At 43.9% G+C, this 18,446-nt stretch overlaps 1 protein-coding gene across 5 annotated transcripts in view; it reads right to left on the bottom strand.

The window, feature by feature from the left end:
* The window catches only part of Adh7 (alcohol dehydrogenase 7 (class IV), mu or sigma polypeptide), a 34,936-nt gene that overhangs the window by 12,635 nt on the left and 3,855 nt on the right, over positions 1-18,446 (bottom strand). Inside the window, exons 1-2 of one of the 5 annotated variants that reach the window (XM_013505402.1) lie at positions 17,748-17,828; positions 2,426-2,616 (exon numbers count right to left, since the gene is read on the bottom strand). In XM_013505402.1, coding sequence (XP_013360856.1) covers positions 2,426-2,443 — 18 coding nt within the window. In that variant the 5' untranslated portion in view covers positions 2,444-2,616; positions 17,748-17,828. Of the gene's footprint in view, positions 1-2,425; positions 2,617-4,590; positions 4,760-15,537; positions 15,653-17,747; positions 17,829-18,446 lie in introns of those variants that run through there. The other 4 variants (XM_005406273.2, XM_005406274.2, XM_013505404.1 and 1 more) reach the window with 4 other exon arrangements.

Raw genomic sequence — 18,446 nt, 5'->3', positions numbered from 1 at the left:
GCCATCAGGAAAATGCAAATCAAAAATACATCAGAGGGCTGGGGATTTAGCTCAGCGGCAAAAGCGCCTGCCTGGCAAGCACAAGGTTGTGAGTTCGGTTCCCGGTACCGGAGAAAAAACCAAGAAAAAAAATACATCAGAATTCCTTCTCACCTCAGTCAGAATGGCTATTATCAAGAAAAGAGAAAATGAGTGTTAGCAAGAATGTGGAGGAAAGAACTCTTGCACGTTATTATTGGCAACATAAACTAGTACAGCCACTATGGAAAACAGTATGGAGACTCCTCAAAAAACTAAAACTAGAACTAGCATATATAGTCCAGCTATACTACTCCTGAGTGTTCACTCAAGGGATGAAGTCAGAATACAGAAAAGTCAGAATACAGAATACAGAATACAGAAAAGATTACCTGTGTTTATTGTATTACTGTCAATAATTGTTATGGAATCAGCCTAGGTGCCCATCGGTAAATGAATACAGAAAATGCAGCACATACGCACAATGGAGTATTATTCATCCATAAGGGATAAAATCATGTCACTTGCAGGAAAATGGATGGCACTAAAAGTCACCAGGTAAAGTAAAATAAGCCTGATGCAAAAGGACAAATGTTGCATGTTTTTCTGACACATGGAAACTAAAAAGAAACAAACAAGAAAAAGGAGACCTGAAAGAAGAGAGACTGTCAGAGAAGGAGAAGGGAACCAAAGGGGGAAGGGTCAGGGCGAGAAATGGTACCTGAAAAGGTTGATAAAATCAAAGCAATATGGAAATGTCATAGAGAAATCATTAATTCACACAATTAGTATGGGTTGAGAGTGAAAATTTAAGAAGAGATAAAAAAGATATAATGAATCACTGAGGTTTGTCTAACCCAACAGGACTGGTCACTTCATAAGAAGAGGAGACTGAGACACGAATCACCAAAGGCAGACCATGTGCAGACAGGGAGAAGTGGGTCATCTAGAGCTAAGGAGAAGGTGCCAGAAGGAGCCAACTGTGTACACAGATTGTTCTCAGAGTTCCGATCTCCAGATGTATGAGGACATAAATCTCTGCTGTTTAAGCCACACAGTCTGTGGCACATTGTTAAGACAGCCTCAGCAAATTAACATAATTTTCACTTTTTAATGAAAAAGAAAACAAATTAAAGAGGACAAAAATGATTCCCAATATAAAGGGACCCTCTCCTTCCATGAGCTATTCTGAAATGCTGGAGCAAGTTGGGAACTATATAACCCTCTGTAAACCATACTATCGCATGACTATCTAAATTGCACAGCTGTTATACGCTGCTTATTAATCAAACTGGAAGGCATTGTTTGGAGGCCACTGAGTTCTCCCTCATTGGCGGTGTCTTGACAGTGGCTGGGCAACCACCTCACAGCGACAGCAGGGCTCATTTTTAAGCCTTTATTGGCTTCATGAAGTAGCAAATTTTTAAGATTCCTTCTGACCCTGAGTCATTAATCTCCAAAGGTAGAGTCAATAGCTTCTGTAGTAAAAAGTTAATCCTCCAAGTTACCTAATATTTTTGAATTTCTGATCCAAACCAGGATGTTTTTATTGCAATTCTATCAAATTCTGGGAAAAAACTATTTCAAATTCTAACATCATAGGGTTTCCTCTTGTTGTATTACCCAGACTTCAATTGTCATCTTTATTTTCCCAAAACCTTAAGGTAGGCTAACTGCAAAGTTTTTGAATAAGAACGAAAGAAATAAAAGCACCTTACAGTTTATGCAAATGTGTACCCATTTAAAGCAAGGACCTACACTGTTCTACTTGCAAATGAAAAAATATCAGTTATTTCTAAAGTTGGTATCAACTCTGGTGATTCTGCTATTTTCTTACAGAATAAACATAATTTACCTCTGGTGTAGTTTTGTTTTCAAATTTATATTTTGATTTTAAAAATACATCCTTCTCTGCAACCGTACCACCCAGAACGATCTCATCTGATCTCGGAAAAATATATCCTTAAGAAACATTAAAACATGATACTTTGTTGTCTGCTTTACATTCTGGAATTAGCATTTTCCACTGTCTACAGCAGGACAAATGTTTTCCAACAACAACATGAGACCTGCTCTCCACTGCATGCTGAAGGACACATGTGCCACTCAGCCTATTAAAAGTCCCTTCCAGGGACATTAACTTACCAAAGCAAAAGCACAGCTGTCCTGAAATTGCAAATTGTGTCAGTATAAACCAGATGTGTCTGTTTCCTTCCACATGTGGTTTTCACTTTAATCCTGCCTCACTTGGCACTTTTTACAATATCTGACACAAGATTTTTCCCAGCAGTATCTGTTCAACAGGTGTTTGGCTCAAAATATCCCCAAGTCTTTAACTACTTTACTGTCTTCAAAATCAACCCACACTATTAGATCATGACAGAGTGTACAAAAATGTTCCGCTTACTTTTCCAGCGGTGTTCATCCTGTCTTTCTCCTGGTTTGTGTCTCTGTAAACACGCACTCTTCCTCAGTGATGTCCTTTGGTTCACTATGCTGTAAATAACAGCATCTTCTACCCTCAAATAAATAGTCTGGCACCAGTGTTCTGCCTTCAGCAGTATGATTCACAGGGGTTCCACCCTTTTATGGATAAAGCTGTGAAAACAAATACTGCTATTATAATCAAACCAAAATAGTGACCTACAAAGAATAGGATAATCAAACCTACTAAGATGGCTGAGGGCATTCTTATCCACCTTATTTTTTGGAGGCTAGAAAAACAAATTAGGTTAGTCCAGTTCAACACAATGTATAGAAAATGTCTTGGGTGGTTCTTAAGTGCAAGCTGCCCTGTGAAGCAGCTGACTTTTACATGTATAAATTTCTATTTATGCTCTGCTTCACTGTACATAGCCTTGATGTGGTTTGTGGAAAACGTGCAATTAATTATAAATGAAAGTAAGTCTAAGGAAATGAAAAATAAATTGAAATAGAACATCAAAGTTGAGAGAGGAATATATAGAGTGTAAATATTAATTACTATGGTTTCTAGAAATTTGGGAGATAGAAAATTAAGTAAAACTTGTCCCTGGATATAGAGAAATATGACCCAAGTTACATCATCTACAGAGTTCTCTCCAGTGATTGTGAGTCTGTGCACACAGGGATACCCAGAATAGGTTTGAAAGGGAATTAGCATCCATTCACATATAGGCTCTTAAATTCCAAGGGGTTTCATTTACTTGAGCAAGAGCTCAGCTCTTCTAAAGTAGCTGTTTAATTATTGCAAGTTACTATTTCCTAATATAAGATGCAATGACATCAGAATTTTCTTGGTTTACAAACCACTTTAATAGGACAGTACCCAAGATAGACCTTATTTTTGACAGTAAATGGTGGTTGCACTGACACCTCAACCTCTTTGAGCAAAGGAGATTTTACTCCTTAGAATAATTCAACAAAGCAAGCCTTCTAAGTCTCTGGACCATGGAATCCAGAACATAAAGTGTTACCAACCAAATGAAGAAATTTGCAGGAGTTTAGTTTTCAGAGAACATAAAAGAACAAAACTTTGCATTGAAAAATAGGTACTAACTTTGCCACAAATCTCTCACTGTAATACAGTTAGATACAAATTAAAATATATTTATCCCAAAAGCAGAATTCAAAACTAGGATTAATAATTTTAATTCATTAGCTAAATTAAATTCATGAGTGTAAAGCATTGCCAGTCAGTCAGGTTTAAGGGTCAGTCAGGCTTAAGGACCACTGTTTTAGCAGAGAATGCTGAAGAACCTCAGTGTGTCCTATAGGTGTTCAGAGCTAAGCAGGTGTGTTGGTTGGGGGCTTATTTTGCAAGGGGAACAACATAATACAGCACACATACTTTATATGATTATTTATAAGTCACCCCAAAGAACAGTATACAAAAGGGTGCAGGAAATCTGTCCACACACTAAGACCAAGGAATCCAGCTGAGGGCCTGGATCCCACAACAATGTCCTACATGAGTTGAGCTGAATACCCAGAGCTCATAACAATGCCTCCCACGAATCCAACTGGAAGCCCAGAGCACATGACAACGTCTCATGTAGGCCTGTTTCACAGATCTGCTGGGAAGGCCCAAAGGTCAGTAGTGGAATCTACAAAGTCTGTGCCAGCAGGAAGAAGGACCTGTGCTAGTAGGCTGAGGGATCTGCACTGGATCCAGGAAGTGATGCTTGGAAGAACCAGAGCTCCTCCAAAAGGTACCACAGCCATCGTTGGCAACAGTGAGGTCCCGAGCTCCTCCGATGATCAGGATGGCCGAGTTCCAATCAGGGAAGCCAAGACAGCAAGCTTTTCCAGGAGGCCGGCAGTGCACCATCTTCCCCTCCGGAACCATGCTCAAAGTGAGGACCAGAGCTCTCCAAAGTGAACTGAAGCCATTCTCAGTGCCAGCGAGGTCCCGAGCTCCTCGGAGGATGAAAACCGCCAAGTTCATCAGGAAAGCCAGCTCCCCACGGTCTCTCTCAGCTCCCCACAGCCTCTCTCAGTTCCCAACAGCCTGCCTCTTCTTCTCCAGGTCTGCCTCTTCTGCTGCTGGCAACAGTCCTTAGGTGGGCCTCCCATACCCAGCACCACACTTACTCAGTTCAACTGGGGGTTATAAGTTGACCACCAGTTATCAATCCACTACAGCAGGTATGGACAAGGACAGGCGTTCTAAACCTCAACCTTAAAGCCAGGTAAAACAAACTTTGTCTCAGCAACAAAAACTTGTTTACTTATGAACAAAGGCAAAAGAGTACCAACCTGGGTGGTGTCAGCACAATTGTAAAATTTATAAACTCCCTCTTAGGGACTTGCCAAAGCTTTGTATTACCAGTAATCTAAAATATAAAGTTTCCCAAATTTAACATATCAAGTGAGGCTTAAATCTGAATAAGTCTTAATGGTCCTAATCCATCCATATGAGACCTGACTAGATAGTAAAATGACAAAAGCTGAAATGTGGAATACTACCAATTTGTCTTAAATCATAGTTATATTGACTGTGTATAGTGTGTATGCCTAGTTTTAGGTTTGGGGAACTCACCATATGAATTTTTCTTGTATACTGTACTACAGTCCTTGTGTGAAATTCTGGTGCTAAGACTTGAGTACTGAACCTCCCAATCACTGTGAGCCTGGCTCCATTTCCACAGTTCACAGAGGCCTCTAGTGATAAGGGCTGATCTCAGCATACTCACAGCTCTAATTTGCCAGAGTCTGAATTTAGAGGAACGCAGAACTTTGAGAAGTATGCTATAGGAATACAGATTTTGGAGCTGATGAGCTTATTCAGGGCCTGGACTCTTGCTTAAATATGCACACCCTCCAACTCTACTGGAACAGACAGCATGGGGTCCTCAGGATTCATGGTGAGGCCCATAAACCACCTTACCTGCTTTGTAATCAGTAGCAAATGCTATTGTCATAGCCTGATTCCCACTGGTTGCTTGGATTCTTATGCTTTTGTTGTTTGGACTTTTAAAAATATTTCAAATGTAGCCACTTTGGGCAAAATGTCCTAGAGTCCAGGCAGAGATTATCTGTGGGTTCCTAGAAGCATCCAGAATTTTCCAAATGTTTAGGCACTAAAAATCTTCTGAACCTGAAGGTATCATGAGAAATTCAGGTGGAAACACAGGCAAATATGATCCACATGGGTTGATCTGTGCTGTTGCCCAGCCTTAAAGGAGGCAGACAATCCAGAGATTCCCAGGAGGGTCCCAGGCAAGTGGGGATCAGTCGACCAGCCTATCTTCTGGGGCATTACTCTCATCAGTGGGGTGTGAGGCCTACAGGCTGGCCTTCCTGCTGGTGCTCAGGGATCTTCTCAGAGCCCTGCTCCTCTGCAGGGACACCCTCTGTCACACACCCCATTGGGACTCTGAGCAGCCCTGACTCATGAGGACCACAGGCCACAGGATTCAGAAGAGCTGGGCTTCTGCTCAACCCCAGTTTAAAACAAGACACAAAGTACCGGACCCCACAGGAGAGGAAGCCATGCTCCTGTGGGTTGTTGTGAAACTAAGCGAGGTGATGAGTGTGGCAGTGCTCATTAAACTGCCCAGCACCAAGGACACGGAAATTACAGCACGTCACAGACTTACGGTTAAGAGAGGAAAGAAAAGGGCCCATGCCCGCATGGAAATGGAACCTATTTGCTGCTGAATGATTTTTCAGGGCAGAAATAGTTATGGGGATGTAAGTACTGGGTGTGTGCAGCTATCCCTCATCCAGAATCACAGTGAAAGCCACTGAATTTTGCCTTGCCTTAGCAAACAATGGACTTTGCTGGTGGGGTTATTTTCTAGCCTTTGTTTCCATCATTTTCTCTCTCCAGCCCTGCAAACTCAGGTAATAAACTACAGAGCCAGGTGCAAGCCAGAACTCGCCCTTTCATCCCTTAGCTATGCAAACCCTGCAGGGATGGGTGTGCTGAGGTTGGGCCAGGTCAGGCCTGCAGCTCTGCTCTGAGATGGGAGCTTCTGCCAACCCTCTCCAAGGCTGCCAAGCCAGCTCTAGAATTGCACATGAAATTGTGTTTGGCCGTTTCAAAATTGTCACGCAATATCTATTGTGAACAGTTCTAAAGAAAAGAGAAACTGGGATGGGGGAAAGGAGAAGAGAAGGAAGGGAAAAGTAAAAGTAAAAAATATATAGAAGATAGCTAAGATAATTATACTACTAATTTCTATTAGTTCACTGAAGAGAAAGGTTTGTGCTTATATTGTTTGATCAATTTTTCATGCCTATATCTTATAATCTGAGCAATTACTTTGAAGATAACAATAAGCAATGAACTAACCATTATTACTCTCCTACTACCTTGTTTTGAAATTTTGTACCATTTTTACTGCTTTTTTTCTCTTTAAAAGAAAAAAAATTTGTCACGCAAACCATTCTCAAGAAAAGAATCCAAAGTAGGATTTTCATAACAAGGCAAGAGGGGCTGGGGATCTAGCTCAGCGGCAAAGCGCCTGCTTGGCAAGCGCAAGGTCGTGAGTTCGGTTCCCAGTACCGAAGAAAAACCAAAAAAAAAAAAAAAAAAAGGCAAGGCCTTCACAGCTGCCCACAAAAGTGCTCTGTGTTCTGCCCAGCTCGCCACCTGAGTGTGCTGGCTGGTGAGAGCTGCAACTGAACATGGTTAAGAGTTACAGTAAAAAAAAATGGAGCCCCCCACACACCCATTTTCTCCCTTATAAAAGAGCATAGAAAAGTATTTTCAGCCTCTGGCTGAGGACTTATTGCGCACAGCTCCAAGGCACCAAGGCTGGCAGCTCTTTACCTAAGACTGATTCTGAGGCTGCACCAAACATTGCAGCATCCTAGGGGTCTAGAAGCAGGTGTGCATCATGCCCCTAAGTGCACCACGCGTGCTCACTCTTTATCTGCCCCCAGCATTGCCCTCATGGCTCATATTAGTCAATACGGAGCAAGGTTCCAGGAGTTTAGCACCAGAGGCGCTGGCGACCTTGTCTGCCATGCAGCAGGGTGGGTCAGGTGTGGTGGAAGCTCACCACCCTCTGCCCCACCTGACTCCAGCAGTTTTCCTTGAGCAGTTTCACACTGACAAGCCCCTGTCAGGAAGTCCCTCTGGGTTTCTGTCAGAGAGGGGAAGAGCAGCTTGTGTCTTTTGAAGCTAAGAGGTAGAAACACGTGGAACCCCTAAGACTAATGTGCTGTCAGTACCAAAGAAATGTCCAGCCTTAAAGGGTTAACTCACAAGGTTTGAGCTGCTTCTCATTAAAAAGGCAGGCCAACTGCAAGTACAATGCAGACCCAACCCAAATGCTGTTGAAGAGATTAGACTAACCATGTTACCCAGGCAGACAGCGTAAGCACTGATCCGGGGAAATGCTAGAGGCAGCAAAGGCCTGAACTCCAGCTGCAGATGCTGCAGCGCCTTCCCTGTTCACCCTCACACACAGCCATTGCTGGCTGTTTAGAGATGCCAGGAAAGCCCAACCTGCAGCCTGCCCAGCTGCTGACCTGAGAAGTTCTTGGACTTCTAGGTTTTCAGAGATAATCGTATCTGTGCACCTTGAAGGCAGTAGTGTTTGCAAGGTGGGTGAGAAAAGCCACAAGGAAAAGGAAGCACAAACAATCATTTGAGATAATTATGCAAGTAGCATCAACCCAGGACTCTCATCAACTTGCTAACTTCCCCCTCATCTACTGAGCCCAGTCAGTTCCGTCTGTCTCTGCTGCACTGCTCTGCCCAGGTGCTGGTCCTGTTGGCTGTGAAGATTGTTGGAGGAAAGATCCAAGATGCATGGAATCTCCTCTTTGTGGCATAGCTTCACTGAACTTATCTGGAGTTGAATAATTCTCAGCTTTCAAGTAAAAGAATTTGACTGTATCCCTTTGCTGATTTTGATTTGATTCTAAAGTGTGATTCATACCAATCCTACTCTTGAAAACTTGATAACATAGGCACCAATTTATCTGAATTAAATTACTTATTCACAAAGATTGTCACCCTGACTTCAAACAGATTCTACATAAGGAACATGATGGATGGTTTAGTATTCAAAAAACTTACCAACCTGAAAGGTAATGGCACCAGTTAGTGAGAGCAGATCCACAGACCATCAAGAGAAATGTCAATGATTTGCCACTTCCAAACAGGATGGGTACATGTCACCCTGAAGATGGGCAGTTAACACTACCTCCAGATATAAATGTATCATCCATTATTGTGGGTCATTTCACTGAAGGCTCACAACAATTCTTTGAGGAAGAAAATAACAGAGGAGGCCTCGGATGTCCTGGATAACTCACCCTTGGTCCCACAGCTGGTGAAATGTAGATTTTAGTTTTACACACGGGTTCACATGCACCACTCTGTAAAATGCTCTCCCTCCTGGTAAAGTCACACAGGAAACAAATTTAAATCAGATGGTTGGCACATTTTGGTATGAGAGCGAAAGAAGTCATTGTTTCTGAGAGGAATTCATTAAGCATTTTCCTTATGAATGCCAAGATGATTATCTCCAAAAAACAAGAGTCAGGTTTTTATTTTGGGTGAATAGGGCTAGAATGCCCAAACCCTTTGTAACTTCAGGGTATATTTTTAAACATTTTCTATTTTATGAAAAAAAAAACACAAAATTTCAAAATCCAATAATGAGAGAACAATAGTTATTACACTGTATATCATTATCATCAAAGTAGTTATTCAGATATAAGACATAAGCCAAAGATTTTTACCAAAAAGAAACCAACAGATAATAAAACAAATCATTCTCTTCAATGAACTAAGATAAACTAGTAGCACCTATAAAACCAATTAGCATATATATTGAAATATTTTAAAATTTTATGGCAGATCTGGCTGTTGGCAGTTGCAAGAGTGAGGTTTAGATAAAAGTTAGACATTTTATTCTAAAGCAATGTTTCTTGACTTTGGCTGCACATCAGACCAACTCTCACATCCCCACCCCTCTTCAACCACAGTGTGGAGATGTCAAGTCCCAGCTGCTCCCCACGCAAAGCTGGTGTGGAAAACACTGTCCCCCCAGCCTCACAGAACCAAGCAGGCCAATGCCTTTCCTTCATGCAATGGCTCATGGGGCAGCTGTCATTACTGGATGGTGAGAAACTTCTGTAGCGATCTGACAATATAAGTTTATACCTGTTAGGTCTCAACATAAAATACAGGCTTGTATTCTGTATATCTCTGATTTTAATTCTGCATTTACAGTAATTCATTTTTATTATGTTTCATGAAAGGGTTGGTCAATAGGGACCTGAGGGAAGGGAGGAAAGGGTCTTCAAAGAGAAAATTTGAGCATCACAGCTCCAAAGCGTGTATCGAGGTCACTCCGGTTCCACACGATAGCTGTCCTTAGTGGGTGCTGCTGTGCCTCCTGTCCTTGCAAGGCTGGACCTGGATCCTTTATCTTTTTTGTCTCACTATCAAGGTCAAACATAGCTTCTTCCAGGGCCCACCTTATCCCCACCAGTTTCTTCTGGGTGATTAGGTATTCTCTCTCTCTCATTTCTGGAATGCACCTGAAAATTTGAAAGCATGTGGCTGTGAAATGGCTGTTTTCTTAAGTGTCCGAAGCACACTGAGAGTCCCACAGCGCTGGCAATAAAGGAGTCGGTGGAGCTCTGAGTGCTGGAGGGAAAGCTGTGTCAGGCAGTGTCGTGGTGTTGCTTTCTTTATAGTCCTAGGAATGAAGCTGGGTGAGAAGACTGAGCCTGTGGCAGCTGTCACTGAGGACAAAACCAGGTGTCACACAGGCTACCATGAGTGTGAGCTCTCATCCTGCAGGAGAAGTCTAAGCTGAGAGCAAATCTGTAGCTTATTACTTCAAAACTAAGTGCTTCAAATTTAAAAAGCAAAGTTTATTTCTGAAACACTGCAAATTGATTTACCTAATTAAAAACCAATGCATAGTCTGATCAAGGGTCATGGCTTCAATGTTGAAGTCACTTCTATATTTGAGACCTAGTCTTGAAAATATGTTTTGTACATTCAAATGTAGGAATTTCTAAAACATTTCAATGCTTTATCAATAAAATGGAATAGAATATTTTAAGATATAGGAGCCAGGGATAAAGCTTAGTGGCGCAAGCACCTGCCTGGCAATTGCAAGGTCTTGAATTCTACTTCCTTTACCAAAAAAAAAAAAGAGTATTTTAAGATATGGCCAAATTCTGCTAACATGTAAAGAGTATAGATGGCCCTCTTCTTATTTTCTATGATTTACTAAAAGTTACCTTGGTCAAATTGCACTCTATCTTCCTCTTCATAACTGAATATTCCTGCAACTAATAGTAAATCATTATCTCACCTGATCATAAAACTGCAAAGTGGATTACATTACTGTTTATTTTAGAAACGAGGGACTGAGACACAATTTAACATAAACCTCAAAGGTAATCTTATAGGGGAAATATGCTACACGAATGCCAGGACTAAGGATCAGTTGTGAAAGTATTTACAAATTAGTAAAACAAAATAGAGAAAAAAGTAAAAAGGTGGAGCAGGGCAGGAGGGAACATGAAAGGAAATGAGCTGGATGCTGAAAGGTGTCTGAGCCTGAAAACAGGTTTCCAAGTTGAGCCGCCGTGCATGCATGGAGCCCCTACATGGCGCAGCATGAAGCCCTGTGTCTCTCCCCACAAACTCAGCAGGAGGAAGTGACCAGCAGTCCTGCCAAACCTCAGCACAGTCCATCCATGGGCTTCAGGACCTCTTGGGCGAAACACTCTCGTCTCTGTCTGCACTTCAGCATCCTCTTGTGTGATCTGCTGAGCCCTTCAAGAGCCAGCCACCCTCTTTTCTCCATTTCTATCTTGACCTAGACCTTTGTAGAGCCAAACTGCCCATCAGAAGCTGTGAAAAGAATTTACACTTAAGGGAAAACAGTTGAAGGCTTGCACTCTAGATTTATTGGCTATGAGATGTTGAGCAAATGTCTTGGTTGCTTAAACACACATTTTCTCATCTGCCAAAGGGAGACAATGTCCTTCTTTTAGTGAGAACACTCTGAGAACCACACAAAGCTCAATCTCTGGACTCTGAAATCTATTTAAGAATATCATTACCTTCGATAACTTACTTAATTCTAGAAGCTTTAATTCCCTCATCTGGAAAATGAGGTTACTACTAAAGCACTTATTTCACAGAATTGTTAGGAGGATTGAATTCTCATTCAGTGCTGTGTTTGAAACACTTGACATATCCCCTGACAAATGGTGAGTGCCCAACACACGCGAGCTTCATTATTTATTCCTGACACCAGTGATAGCCTGGCCCAGTGCACTTTCTCAGCTCATGGTACTGTCTGGCAGGCTTTAAAGAAGCTGTACGTCCAATATTTCCTCTGAGATGTCAGTCTTCAACATGTATCCAAACAACACTCCAGCCGTGGTGGTGCACTCCTGTAATCCCAGTACTTAGGAGGCTGAGGCAGGAGGATCACTGTGAGTTTAAGACCAACCTGGGCTATATAGTGAATGCAAGGCCAGCCTGGACTACAGAGCAAGACCCTGTCTCAAAAAAACAATAAATACATAAATAAATAAATCCCTAACTTTCTAGTTCTCTCTGGATAAATGAGTTTGTATGTAAAAATATAAGCTCTTGGTGTGAATAAAATCTCAAGTGAGCCTGAATGTTGCGTCACACTTGTGTAAGGCCTAGCTGAGAAGAAAGGGGTTGTACAGGGTCAAATAGCATATGTCCCATGTTCATGACCATCAGAACCTCACATTCTGGTCTCATTTGAAAATATGCTGTTTAAAAATGTGCCATAAGAAGTTAAGAGGAAGGTGTACTAGATTAGGGTAAGCTGTAAATTCCAGGAGGAGTGGCTTTAGAAACACTATTAGAAGACATAGAGATACACAAAAGAGATCATGAACAGTATGTGACCTCCAACTGTAAGGCGGAGACTACAGTGATATCTGTGAAGAATGGGCCATCCCCTGACACTAGGAGAGAGGCACAGAAGGGATTCTGGCTCATATTCCAGAAAAAAACAGCCCTGATGACATTTTTATTTGGCCCTTCGGATATCCAGACATTGCATGAGAATAAATTGCTGCTGTTTTAAGCTCCCAAGTTTGTGTGCTTCATGGAACCCTTGGAGTGAACATATGGCAGCTTTCCAGCTAGAAAGAAGTGCAACAGCACCTCCCCTCTCCAGGCAAGATCAGAAGAGGGAACTGGGCGTGGTGACGCTGGCCTACAATCCCAGCACTCGGGAGGCTGAGGCAGGAGGATCACTGTGAGTTCCAGATCAGTCTGGGCTACAAAGTGAGCTCAAGGCTAGCCTGAACTGCATAGTGAGACCCTGTCTCAAAAAGAAAAAAAAAAATCAGAGGAGGGTGAAGAAGGTTCACTCAGGTGGGTCGTAAATGCATCCAGGAAACTCCAACACTTCAGGAAGGGGGTCCTAGGAGACCAAGTCCCAGTACATTGGTGGTCCACCAGACAGATGCAAGGACTGGCCACCCAGGCAACACCAACTCACAGATTCTTTTGAGCACATAGACAAAAGCTGATTATCTTCTTATATTTTCAAGAAAACACTGACACCTAAATTTGAATGGCTGTATTAAATGAAAGCCTTATTAGCTAGTTTTAGATACAACATTTACATCTAAACATTTCATCAAGGAATAGCTAATACTCCAATGTTTTTAATGAAGTGGATTTTTTGCTTTCAATGTCCAGAAGATGGTTTGCCCAGGCCTCATTTTAGCACTTCCTACGGAGCTTTGCTGCCAAACCCAATGCATAGCAAATTGAGCTGCAGTGGGCCAGAGCTATGTCCCTAGCTCTGCCTGCTTAGCCATCATTCATCCAGGTCTCCATTCTCGTGACCCTGGCTCAATGTCACACTGTATGATAACTAGAAGATACATGAAATGGCAGAATAATATCAGGCAGAGTCACATGAAGAGTTTAGAAAGAATGTATGTGGCTAAAATCAAGTCAGTAAGACAGGCAAGCTGCATTAATTCAAAGAGAAGGGCACTGAAATCTAGTGCAGCCTTGGAGATGGGCAGTAACAGAACGGTTTTGCTTGCAGCTTGTCCCTGCTGTGCATATTAAGCCATGACTCTCTGCATCGTCAGTCTTGGCTCATGTCTCCCTAGATGTTCTCATGCAACTGGAGGCCCAAAGTAGAGCTCCCTCCTTAACATGTGTTGGGATCTGCATCCTTCTCAGTGTATCTCCTTCTTCTGCCCTTTATTTCCTCGCATGAAGAGAAATACAGTAAACTCCTTGGGGCTCAGGGAGTAAATGGTCCTGTAGGACCGAAGGAACACTTGCCCTCAGCCTCTGAGAGTTCACTGGAATGAACTGAGAAAGGCACACAGGACATCACAGGAATGTGGCTGGCCAACAGCCCAATGAGGTTCAGGTCCTTACCTAGCTTTCCTTCTGGGGCATGGAAACAGAGAGGTAGGGATATGAGGAATCCTGACAAGTTATGGGAGAGTAGGCGGGCTTCGCTGTGGGCAGACTTCTTTCTATGCAGAGAATGCCTCCCAGGTAATCTCTCAGAACTGCCCGCAGAAGGCCAGGAAGAGAAGCCTGCCTGGCATTGAGACTCCCATACCTGCTTTCTTCAGTAGTTAATCTTGCCTGGTTATTTTTTGAGGTTCCCAGGAGAGAGGTAAAAACAATTCCATTTCTTTTATTTTCTCACTCTGAGAAGGAAAATTCAGAGAAAGAGAGAGAAAGTGAGAGAGACAGAGAGACAGACAGAGAGAGAGACAGACAGACAGAGAGTGAAAAAACTTTTTCCCTATGCTAGGGGCAGAGAAGAGGGAAGACTAGAGGCCTGGGTTCTGAGCCTCTTCCAACTGCTGGGCAGAGCAGAGCACCACACACTGGGGTTCACTTCGGAGCCCACAGTGCCATGCTAGAAAATGAGACAGCTCAAATGGCTTCTACTCCAGTCTCTCAGGAGGGGTTGAGTGGGCCTGGGGCCATCTGAGTTGTCCCAGGGTCACACCATGGCTGCTACCCTGTTCCTCTCAGGATCCTTGATTCAGTAGCTCGTCTGAGTTCCTTCTAAATCACTGGCCCTGTGTAAATGTCTGTCCTGTTCCCCTCCTCTGTCTGTGCCTGTGGAGGTGTAAAAATCAAAAAAGCAAATCAGATGAGGTCAAAATGATTCCCTGAGAGAACTGAGTCATTAACACTTTTGAGTTTATTGTTAGACTGGGATAGTTTTTTTTTTAATTTTCCCCCAGTACTTGTTGAACCTAGGGCCTGTGCACTGAGCTACATTCTCAGCCTTTTTCTTATTTTCTTGTCCTTAGACACAGGATCTTGCTAAGTCACTCAGTTGCCCCAACTGAGAGTGAACTTGCAATCCTCCTGCCTCAGCCTTCCAGGGCTCTGGGATCAAAGGCATCACCCCCATGCTCTGATAGTTCTTTGCATTTGTTTATCATTGTGGTGCTAGAGATGGAACCTAGGGTCCCTAGTCAAGCACTTTTCAACTGAGTTGTACCCAGCAGGGCCAATTCTTTTTAAAGAGAAAACAATGAGAGAAGACAGTGATATTTTTATCCTTGAATTACCATATAAAAATCCCTGATTTTTTTTTCTCCTCTGCCTCCTAGGTCTCGCTTCATCATTTTTGCTTTGATCCCTTGCAGTGTTTCACGGTGATGAGACATATCTTGGAGTCAGAATGTGAACATGGCCAGGCACTGAGCGAACCACTGCACTGAGCACAGTGAAGGAGGCATCTCTTCGAAGGGTGAACGAAGCAACCCTCTGAAGCTGAAACAACTGTCCTAATAGCTTTGCTCATCTGTGCTCCCGATCATTATTTTGGTGTGCCGTGCCTTTCGTTTCAGCCACAGGGCCTACGGACAGAGGACCAGTTATAACAAGTCTCCTGCCTCCCTCGGGTGCTCTGCACCTGCTCCCCTCTGGAGAGACCAGCTGACAATCAGGGGCTCTCTTGCACCTGGCTGGTTTTTGACAGGGGGAGTCAGCCCCAGGCTAAGGGTGGGAGGGCAGCAGAATGAGGAAATGAGATCGGAGATTTGTCACTGCAGTACCTTTCTGCTGAGTCCCAAGGCCACAGCCCCTACCAGGAGCCCTTTTTGTGTACCTCGGCCTCTCCAGGCTTGTGGTGAATCCTCCCTCTTCACCGCCTCCAGCTCCAGCTCTCTGTTGCTTTACAACAAAATTGCCCATATGTTAGTTAATAATCGACTAAATTCTTCTCAGTCCCTCAGCCTGAACACATCACCTATTTCCTGCTAGAGCGACACTTTCGATTATCCTTGCTTTGAGGCTTCATTACCTCCTGTGTTGCTAGCAGAGTATGTATCTAATTACCAATCCTGTTACTGTGGAGCTTGCCATCAGGGCCAACAGGAACGTGTGCTCTGGGGGAGATTTGATTATACACAGCTGGAGCTGCAAACAAACCTGGTGCTGGTCACAACTGCTATGGTGTGATTCTTCCAGAACTTCTTTCTAAGCCTCAATTCTTCAATCCATAAAAGAAGTATAATGGTAGTTCCTACTTGCTATGATGTTGGTGAGGGTTAAATGGAATAACTCCATGTAAGTTGTTCAACACAGTCTAGAACATGGTAACTGTTCCATTAATGTGGGCAATTTTGTTATGCTAGAAAAAGAGCAGCATGCCCACCCTGCTGATCTCCGGTGAACAATGTGCTGTCAAATCTGATTCAGTGTGGTCACATTTCAGTCGAGCAGAGTCCTAGAAAGCCAAGACCTACATGATGGGGTCCAGGGGTTGGAACTGGAGAGGGCCGGGGCCCTTGGGCCATGCAATCTCTGCCTGAGGTCTTGCTCCATGGTTGTTGGTCTGTCTGGGGCTGCATCAACCACCAGGGAGCCTGAAGCACACACTGCAGGCCCTGCTTCCTGGGCTCCTCCCCTGCTGAGCTTTAGCCTGCACCCAGCACTGGAAAATCCTGTCAGGGACAGGTCCGGCTCTGCCCTGGTTCATAGCCAGAGATGGATGGATCCATCAGCTTCCAAAGAAAACAAAGACTTACAAAATCTCAGGACTGGGAGGCTGACATGGACCCTCTAGCAGGGTTGCAACCCGAGGGCAGAAGTGCAGTGTCCTGTTGCCTGGGATAAAGTCCGGGCCCAGATTTACACAACTCAGTATCATCAGGGATACTTAAACTGCTGGCTGCTGCACGGGGTCAATGTCCTGCTCCAGTGGAGGCACAGTTCCTGTCCCTGCCTGCAGATATCCCCACCCCACCCAGCTCCTATCCAGTTGGGAGAGTCTCTAGGACAGCTTTCCTCCCCTCATTAATTTGCCTGGCCTGTGCATTCATTCATTCACTCACTCAATAAATATTCATCCAACTCTCAGAAGGTGGATTCTACCCATGATTCGGGGGAGTCTTCTAGGACAGAGCCCCTAAGTGGCCATTTGGTGTACCCAGGACTGAGCCTCACTCTTCTAAACATTACCACCCTGCTGTGACCCCATGTTTCTCTTGCACTTCTGTTTGTAGAAATCATCACTCTGCTTACAGGAAGACAGTGTTATAAGTATGGGTAGTTCCACTTTAATGAAGAAAAAACTGAAGGTGGGCTAGGCAGGTTGCCAACACACAGGACATCTGTTCCGGCAGCACAGGTGAGTGACTGCCTGCATGTCTGCTTTGTCAAGAGCACCGTCCTAGAGGGTGAAGGGAAGCTGGGCTGGCTTAACCATCCAGAGTTTACTGGTGTAGGGAGCTGCAGAGCCATGCAGTTCCTACCTCCAGAAGCTGCTGCTCCTGGCTCTTCCCAGAGGGAACAAAGACTTCTGTGTACAGCTGCCGCCACCCAGTGGTGGACCACAGGCAGGCTGGCCTTGTGGCCCTCAGAAAGGAAGCTTGCAAGAAGCAGAACACTGGGTAGAGCAATCTGAAGACAGTCTCAACGACGGACCCTTCCTCCCTCACCCAAGCCGCCCAGACACACTCTTGACAGCTTGGGATATTGTGCAGTCAGCTGTTTCTTCAGCAGCCCCAACAGCACCCTGGCCTACCTTTTCTCTAGCCACTTCCTATAGCAAGAATCCTTTAAAGTTTTTTAAAGACAGAAGCAAACTATGTTCTTAACTCCTCAATATGTGAAAAGTCTAACATGGATGTGCAAATGGCAGAGAAAGCTCTTTCCACTTCTCCAATAAAAAACTTAATCATGTTAGAGCCCTCCTCCTGGTGAGTGGAGCACCTCTCCTGGAGAGGAAGAGTCTTTGGAGGGCTCCATGCTGAGTTCTCACCTTTTAGGCCAGCGCTCACTGGGCAGGGCTTCACAGTGATCAGACCCACAGGCTGGACAGCCCTTCCCAGCTATATCATCCCATGTCGGTGACCCTGAGCATGTTGTCCACCGTTCACAGCTCCAGAGAAGTCCAGTCTCTCCCTTTCCCTTAGCTCATTCGCACTGTCTGGGCTGTCTAGGAGGGGCTGTGGCATTTGCAGGCTGCCTTAGGGATGGTTCTGCACCAGTTCTGTGTGGCCCTGGAAAACCTGCTTGGGTTTGCTGGGCTCCAGTTGGAAACACTAGGAACAGACTCTAAAATTGCTGCTGACTTACACACAGGTACACACACCATACTCAGTTACATACCCTGATCCCCCTGCTACACTATTTAAGAGATACATGATCCCAAGATCACCTTGTATTGAGTTGAAGGCCTGAGTGTCTACATCACTTTTCCTATTAATCGTGGTGCACAGGGTTTCAAACAGCTTTAGCCCTGCTTTTCAAGGCAACTCATTTGAAGTATCCCAGGCAGGAAGACACATTAACAGCAAAGCTGTTGTCTCAGACTCCAGTTAGACCCTGGCAGCACTGCCATATGAACCTGTGGACATTACTTAATCTCCTCACGCCCAACATTCCTAACGATTCTGTGGAGCTTCCGTGCCAATTTGAGTCTGTTGAGTTGCATATGAACCTGTGGACATTACTTAAT

The sequence above is a fragment of the Chinchilla lanigera genome, unplaced genomic scaffold (assembly GCF_000276665.1).
Source record: "Chinchilla lanigera isolate Chin_1 unplaced genomic scaffold, ChiLan1.0 scaffold00095, whole genome shotgun sequence".
Lineage (NCBI taxonomy): Eukaryota > Metazoa > Chordata > Mammalia > Rodentia > Chinchillidae > Chinchilla > Chinchilla lanigera.
Note: the sequence above shows the minus strand (reverse complement) of the source record. Positions and strands in the feature narration are given on the sequence as shown.